A 7,615-nucleotide genomic window follows, 5' to 3' on the forward strand; every position below is an offset into this window, starting at 1 on the left:
TTATGTTGCTTGCAAACTTAGTACGTGGCATATGTCAATTGATATGCTTAGTGCAACCAATTTCCGAAGCAATACGCATTAGCATAGTTCGAGAATAGGTGCATAAAATGGAAGATTTTGCCTAATTAACTCCCTTAAAACAAACAAAAAAGTTTATCTTAACTCGCGGTAAGAGTCATAATTAAGCTTCCTTATTCCTTTAATCTCAGTATTCCAATCATTTTTTCCTCTAAATTTTTTAGATAAAAGCTAGAGTGTATAAATTAATATGTTGATATATATGAAATTGTCACCTCTTTTTTAGGAGAATAATTATCACAAACTTATCTAGCGACCTGCAAGAGAGGCTCAATCTCCTCCAGGATGGGAGTATGAGCTTGGCACGTGATATGCAGTCGAATATGTCGAGCTTTGAGAACCAGAACGATAGCGTGCACGTACAGGATTGCAGCATGAAGTAACAGCCAGGGGTATAAAAGGACTCCAAAAATCACCACCTTTTTTTATTTAAATTTCCACATAAACCGCAAAAAATGGAGGATGAAAAATTCTTCTCACTCACTCCATCTCTGCACTTTCTAGAGTCCCCAAATCTCCAGCACATCACATCCACACCCCCAACCGTTTTCTCTCTCACACTCTCTCTCTCTCTGTATATACAAAACTGTAAACCGCTCTGCTTTCTGGCTCTGCATGTGAGGAAGAAGCAATGGCGGGAAATGACTGGGTGAACAGTTACCTAGAGGCGATTCTCGACGTCGGTCCCGGCCTCGACGACGCCAAATCGTCGTCGTCGTTACTGCTCCGGGAACGAGGTCGGTTCAGTCCCACTCGCTACTTCGTCGAAGAGGTCATCACTCGCTACGATGAGACTGATCTCCACCGCTCCTGGGTTCGAGTATGTTCATTTCCGACTCCCCCAATCTCATTTTTCCATTCTCGATTTCACGTTCGATTTTATGATCGCCGGTTCGGTTTTCTTTTCAGGCTGCCGCGACGGCGGGAAGCGGCGAGGAGAGGAACACGAGGCTGGAGAACATGTGCTGGCGGATTTGGAATCTCGCTCGTAAAAAGAAGCAGGTCTAAATTCGTCTAGAAGTTTCCAATTGGTTTTTCTATATATGCCTAATTTGATTGTTTGATGCTCATACAAAACGTGTGAATTTCTGTTTCATTATTTACAGTGAGCTAGTTTCATTACAGAATCAGTGTTCAAAATTTCCATACTAGTTATGGATTTTAATTTAAATAGAGGACTTGTGTGTGATAATCAAGCTAGCTAGCTATACAAAGATTAGTGATAGCCAATATATTGTGTTCAGTGTTTTGAGGATTGAAATGGTTGTGTGTGGTGTTGTTGTACTACTTGATCAGCTTGAGGGAGAAGAAGCTCAAAGAACAGCTAGCCGCCGGCTGGAGCGTGAGAGGGGAAGGAGAGAGGCGACTGAGGATATGTCGGAGGACTTATCGGAAGGAGAGAGTAGAGACACGGTTGGCGATATTTCGTCTCATGGTGATAGCACTAGAGCAGGAAGAATGCGTAGGCTAAATTCTATGGATGTGATGGACAATGTGATGGAGAACTGGGCTGCTCATCAGAAGGAGAAGAAATTCTATATAGTACTAATAAGGCAATGAGCTCGACTGCTTTTTAGTATCTTGATTCAATCGAAGTTTTTAGTTTCATGATGTCTTTTGCATTCCTGCTACCTAGTGATGCTTTCTAACTAGCAGTCTTTGATCATGCAGCCTTCATGGCTTGATACGTGGTGAAAATATGGAGCTTGGTCGTGATTCTGATACCGGCGGGCAGGTAACAGTTGCAAATAGACATATACTATTTTCCCTATTATTATCAATGTGTATTGCATTTAGTTGATGATTACGAATATGTTTACTAATTGGTTGGAGTATCTGTTTTGATTGTTTACAGGTCAAGTATGTCGTGGAACTTGCCAGGGCCTTGGGTTCAATGCCTGGAGTTTATCGCGTTGATTTACTAACAAGACAAGTTTCAGCTCCAGATGTGGATTGGAGTTATGGGGAACCAACTGAAATGTTGAATCCAGTAAACTCTGATAATCCACAAGAGGAGGGTGGGGAGAGCAGTGGGGCTTATATAGTGCGTATACCATTTGGCCCAAAAGATAAATACGTTCCAAAAGAACTCCTTTGGCCTCACATTCCTGAGTTTGTAGACGGAGCGCTTAACCATATTATACAGTTGTCCAAAGCTCTTGGAGAGCAGATTGGAGGTGGGGAACAGGTGTGGCCAGTGGCAATTCATGGACACTATGCAGATGCAGGTGACTCTGCTGCTCTTCTATCTGGAGCCTTGAATGTCCCAATGTTATTTACTGGTCACTCACTTGGACGAGATAAGCTTGAGCAACTTTTGAAACAAGGCCGCCAATCAAGAGAAGAAATAAATACAACATACAAAATTTTGAGAAGGATAGAAGCAGAGGAACTAGCACTTGATGCCTCTGAGATTGTTATAACCAGCACCAGACAGGAGATAGACTCGCAATGGAACTTGTATGATGGATTTGATCCAATACTAGAACGTAAACTGAGAGCAAGAATAAAAAGGGGTGTCAGCTGTCATGGCAGGTTTATGCCTCGCACAGTTGTAAGTATCAAAACATACATCTCTCTGAAGTCCATTTAATATTTGTCCTCCTTTATCAGTTAAAACACATTATATTTGGTGTTAATTTTTACGAACTTGCAATTCTTGGTATTGTGGTTAGGTTATACCTCCTGGAATGGAATTTCATCATATTATTCCACCTGCTGATGGTGATGCAGATGGGGATGGGGAAAGAAATGAAGATAAGTCTGCTAATCCTGACCTGCCAATTTGGTCAGAGGTTATAACTCTTTCTTCTTTTTCGTAGTTTGGCTTCGTTCCAGCTGCAAAGAGATCAACCGGCATGTTGATGCTCAATCTTTCATGGGATGAAATGACAGATTGAGATGCACATTTTCTTTCTTTCTCCCCCCCCCCCTATTGTGAACTAGTAATTAGATTATGATGTAAGACTAATGATTTGTTGTTGACAGATCATGCGTTTCTTTACCAACCCACGCAAACCTATGATACTTGCTCTTGCCAGGGCGGATCCTAAGAAAAATATCACGACTTTAGTTAAAGCATTTGGAGAGTGTCGTCCATTGAGGGATCTTGCTAACCTTGTAAGTTCAAATTCATACTGCACATTCATATGTGTACCTGAAGTAGTCCCTTGAAAAATAGATGAAGCTTCATTGTTCAGTTGATGAGAAAAACCAATTACTTATGTGTGTGGGTGTGTAACTATATATTTGAGGATGAGCATTCACATTTTGCATCACTGCAGACATTAATTATGGGAAACCGCGATGATATTGATGAAATGTCCAGCACAAATGCCTCCGTGCTTCTTTCCATTTTAAAGCTGATTGACAGGTATGATCTCTATGGTCATGTGGCATATCCCAAGCACCACAAGCAGTCTGATGTTCCTGACATCTATCGTCTTGCAGCAAAAACCAAGGTACTTTTTATCTGTTAAAAATCTTACAACTAGGCTAACTACTGCCTAATCAGACTTAAAGTTATATCAAGTTTAAGATGTAGTCAAACTTAACTACGTGTGCTTGTGGAAATTATTCTCTTAGTTGAGTTGAAGCTAAACTTTGCTCTCAGTGAAAACTGGGGTTACTTGATCTCAAAGTCAAGATTCTGCTCAGCTAAAAAAATATGTCATCTCCCAGTTAGAATTGGTTATATTAGAGGTTGTTATGCCTTACTTGAACATAAAAATGGCAATCTCTCATGTTATGATTAGGAGGTAGGAGGTTAATTGGTTGGCTTCCCTTATGTTTTTAAAAAAAAAAAAATTTATTCTGGTGTTTATGCTGTCACAAAATCTAAGTTCAGCCTACATCTAGTAATGACCTTCTGGTAATAACAATTATATGGCTGGTCATCTATTCATTTTTTGGTTTCTTTGCAGGGTGTTTTCATCAATCCAGCTTTCATTGAACCATTTGGGCTTACTTTAATAGAGGTACATGTCTTTATCTTATCAGATGAATTCTTTAAGATGGTAAGTAATAAAAATACAACTTAAAGACTTTTTTTTTGAATAGGCAGCAGCTCATGGCTTACCTATTGTTGCCACAAAAAATGGGGGTCCTGTTGATATACATCGGGTATGTCCATCCTGGTAGACATTTTTATTTATATCGAAGGCTTCATATTGCTTTTAGTGGCTTATGGTAGTTACCTTATATATACCTAAAACAGACAATTGAATTGTGACAGGTTCTTGATAATGGTTTGCTAGTTGACCCCCATGATCAGCAGTCAATTGCTGATGCTCTTCTGAACCTTGTTTCGGATAAGCATCTTTGGGCAAGATGCAGACACAATGGACTAAAAAACATTCACCTTTTCTCATGGCCAGAGCATTGCAAGACCTACTTAACTCGCATAACCAGTTGCAAACCAAGGCAGCCACAGTGGCGAAGAACTGCAGCTGAATTTGATTCTTCAGGATCAGATTCATCACCTGGTGATTCTTTAAGGGATATAAAAGATATATCTTTGAACTTGAAGCTCTCTATGTCTTTGGATGGTGAGAGACTTGAAGGGGCAGGAACTCTTGATAATTCTTTAGAAAATGATGCCGCTGAGGGAAAAGTTAAAGAAGAGAATGTGGATGTGACAATGTCAAAGGGTGTTCTAGAGGGCCGTCAAAAGGCTGGTGCCACAGAGAAAGAAGACACTGCTGGTGCTTGTAAATTTCCTGCACTGAGGAAAAGGAAGCATGTGTTTGTTATTGCTGTGGACTGTGATGCAGCCTCGGAGTTCTGTGATATCATTGAAAAGGTTATTGAGACAGTATCGAAGGAAAAATATGCAGGACCTGTCGGATTTATATTAGCAACAGCCTATTCCATATCAGAAATTCAGTCTATTTTAGTCACGGGCGGTTTGAGCCCATCACAGTTTGACGGCTTTATATGCAGCAGTGGTGGTGAGCTCTACTATCCATCTTCAAGCTCCGAGGATAGTCCTTGTGGATTTCCCTTTGTGGTAGACTTGGATTATCGTTCACACACTGAATACCGTTGGGGTGGAGAAGGTCTGAGAAAGACTTTGGTTCGTTGGGTCGCTTCTTTCAATGACAAAAAGGGAGATGGACAAGTTGCAGCAGATGAGCCAGGAACAACTAAGCATTGTTATGCATTTAGTGTGAAAGATCCACCATCAGTAAGATATTTCTATATGTCATTCATGAACCTTCTCCATTCACATAACTTCATTACCTAGGAAGATTTTTTTTTTCTTTCAAAGTATTCTGATGTGAATTATATCAACATGTGTAGATTCCCCCTGTCAAGGAACTCCGGAAAATTATGAGAATTCAGGCTCTTCGATGCAATGTTGTATATTCTCGGAACGGTATGAAGCTTAAGGTCATCCCTGTGTTGGCCTCTAGATCACAAGCCCTCAGGTATAAAAGCCTTTTACCATGCATTCGTCTCTGCTGGCTAATACATGCTAAGTACGGCATTGTTTCGATTTAGAACACTGGCCCTGCAAGTCATTCTTGTTTCACAACTTACAGATTTTGTTAGCTTCATTTTTATTATTTGTATGCCCCACATGCTGAGATAAGATTAAACTAAAACTAATTATAACAGATACTGACATTTGTACATAGAAGCAAAAAGATAATAAGCAAAATAGAATGGGAACGTGTAATTCCCTATAATTTTATAAGCATATCCTGCTTATCTTTAGTAGCTGACAATGCTCTGCTTCTCTGAGGAATTGTTGTGAAAATTATTCTTGTGCATGTTGTATATCTGTACTACAATTATGAATTACTAACTTGTAGTCTCTCTAGGTATCTGTATGTCCGGTGGGGATTGGACTTGTCAAGCATTGTTGCCTTTGTGGGAGAACTAGGCGACACAGACTACGAAGGCTTGCTTGGTGGTGTACACAAAACTGTTATACTGAAGGGAGTAGGAAGCAGCTCTTCTAAGCTTCATGCTAACCGAAATTTTCCTTTGGAACATGTCCTTCCAGTTGGCAGTGCCAATGTTGTTCAAAGCGAAGGTTGCTCTGAACAAGACATTCAAGCAGCACTTGTGAAACTAAAGATCATCAAGGGGTAGACAGCCCCTTATGAATGAGCTATTAGGAAGCTGTTTCTCCTTATGGACATTAATTAGTTCATCTCCCACGCCTGGAACAAATCACCATATACAGCCTGCATTTTCTATCTTAAAACTTCAGTTTCTTCCATGTCTCTAGTATTACTGCACCATATCAATAAGCAACTTTGCGTATCTGGTTTTTGCTGTGACCCTCTTATACAACCTCTTAAGTTTTGTTACATTCGAAACTGACCTCGAAAATTATGCGGAGGTTCGATCACTTCGATGTTGTTCTTGGTTACTAGTGTACTTGTAATACCCCAAATTTTCGGGTTTAATTCGTATAATTCTTGTAGATTATTAAGCTTGGTAATTTGAGTAAAATTGCATTTTACGCATTCTCATCGATGTCAGGCGAAACGAAACTGATTTCGGAAATTAAGTTCAAAAACGTTACGTTTTCTGTGGCTCGAGAGTCGACTTTTATTCCGTCACTCATCTTTGAAAACTTCTTTCACGGAAGCTGTAGAGCTCGTCGATACGAGTTCGTGGACATGCAACACACCTTAATCAAACGTCGTATGTAAAAGTTATTATCAACGGAAGTTGGTTTCCGAATTCGGAAATGTATAAAAGGAATTTTTTGAGAAAAAAACCTAATTTCCCAAAACAGAAACCCCCCTGCAACTCTCTCCCCCTCCCCCTCCCCGACCCTCCTTCATCAAATTCACCATCGCTGATCTCCCACCTCCGGCCACCGTGGCCTTCACCATCGGACTCACAAGGAGCGCACAGCCTGCTGCTCCAACCGGCGGAGGTGACGCACCCCCATCGCCGCCGAGAAGCCACGCTGTAATAACCCTAAATTTCAATACATTATTTGATTTAATTTGAATTCTATAAAGTTATGAATTTCAGTTTAAATGAATATAATTGTTTGCAACTTTACGGAACGGAAACGGAAACGTTCTCGGAACGTTTAATAAGAAAAACGTTACGTTTCCGAACGAAATTATCGACTTTTATTCCGTCGCTCGGTTGCGAAAACTTTCTTCACGAAAGTTGTAGAGCTCGTCGATACGAGTTCGTGAGTATGTGACGCATTCGAAACAGATATCGTACGTAAAAGTTATTAATGTCGGAAGTTAGTTTCCGATTTGGAAACTGGTATAAATAGAGCATTTATGAGATTAGGGTTTCCATAATTGGAAACCCTCTCTTTCCCTTTCGGCCCGCCTCCCTCTTTCCTCTCGACTCTCTCTCCCCGAAACCTTCCCTCTCTCTCTCTCTCTCTCTCTCTCTCTCTCTCTCTCTCTCTCAAGTCACTCTCCGCCCCGATCTCCGTCCTCAGCCCTCCGTGGCCTGCACCGCCATGCCCAGAAGGATCGCGTGACCTTCCTCTCCAACCCCCGAGCTTGTGACGTGCTAGCTCGCCACCGAGACCTCCTCCTCTCTC

At 40.9% G+C, this 7,615-nt stretch overlaps 1 protein-coding gene across 1 annotated transcript; it reads left to right on the top strand.

Moving 5' to 3' along the window:
• Positions 1-709: 709 nt before the first annotated feature.
• LOC126782141 (probable sucrose-phosphate synthase 1) lies at positions 710-6,221 on the top strand. Its single transcript, XM_050507315.1, has 13 exons — positions 710-898; positions 988-1,080; positions 1,375-1,631; positions 1,750-1,813; positions 1,934-2,632; positions 2,754-2,873; positions 3,067-3,198; positions 3,363-3,539; positions 4,002-4,055; positions 4,138-4,200; positions 4,313-5,263; positions 5,380-5,507; positions 5,904-6,221. Exons 1-13 carry the CDS (start codon positions 710-712, stop codon positions 6,175-6,177), a joined length of 3,201 nt encoding a protein of 1,066 aa, XP_050363272.1. The 3' UTR covers positions 6,178-6,221.
• Positions 6,222-7,615: the final 1,394 nt, after the last annotated feature.

This window comes from Argentina anserina, chromosome 2, assembly GCF_933775445.1.
Source record: "Argentina anserina chromosome 2, drPotAnse1.1, whole genome shotgun sequence".
NCBI lineage: Eukaryota > Viridiplantae > Streptophyta > Magnoliopsida > Rosales > Rosaceae > Argentina > Argentina anserina.

What these genes read in the sequence shown, in the direction of transcription:
- LOC126782141 (XM_050507315.1), top strand. Translation starts at nt 710, where the DNA reads ATGGCGGGAAATGACTGGGTGAACAGTTACCTAGAGGCGATTCTCGAC. An exon ending in TCGCTCGTAAAAAGAAGCAG is followed by an intron (nt 1,081 to 1,374) that starts GTCTAAATTCGT and finishes CTACTTGATCAG; the next exon opens with CTTGAGGGAGAAGAAGCTCA. An exon ending in GGTTTATGCCTCGCACAGTT is followed by an intron (nt 2,633 to 2,753) that starts GTAAGTATCAAA and finishes TATTGTGGTTAG; the next exon opens with GTTATACCTCCTGGAATGGA.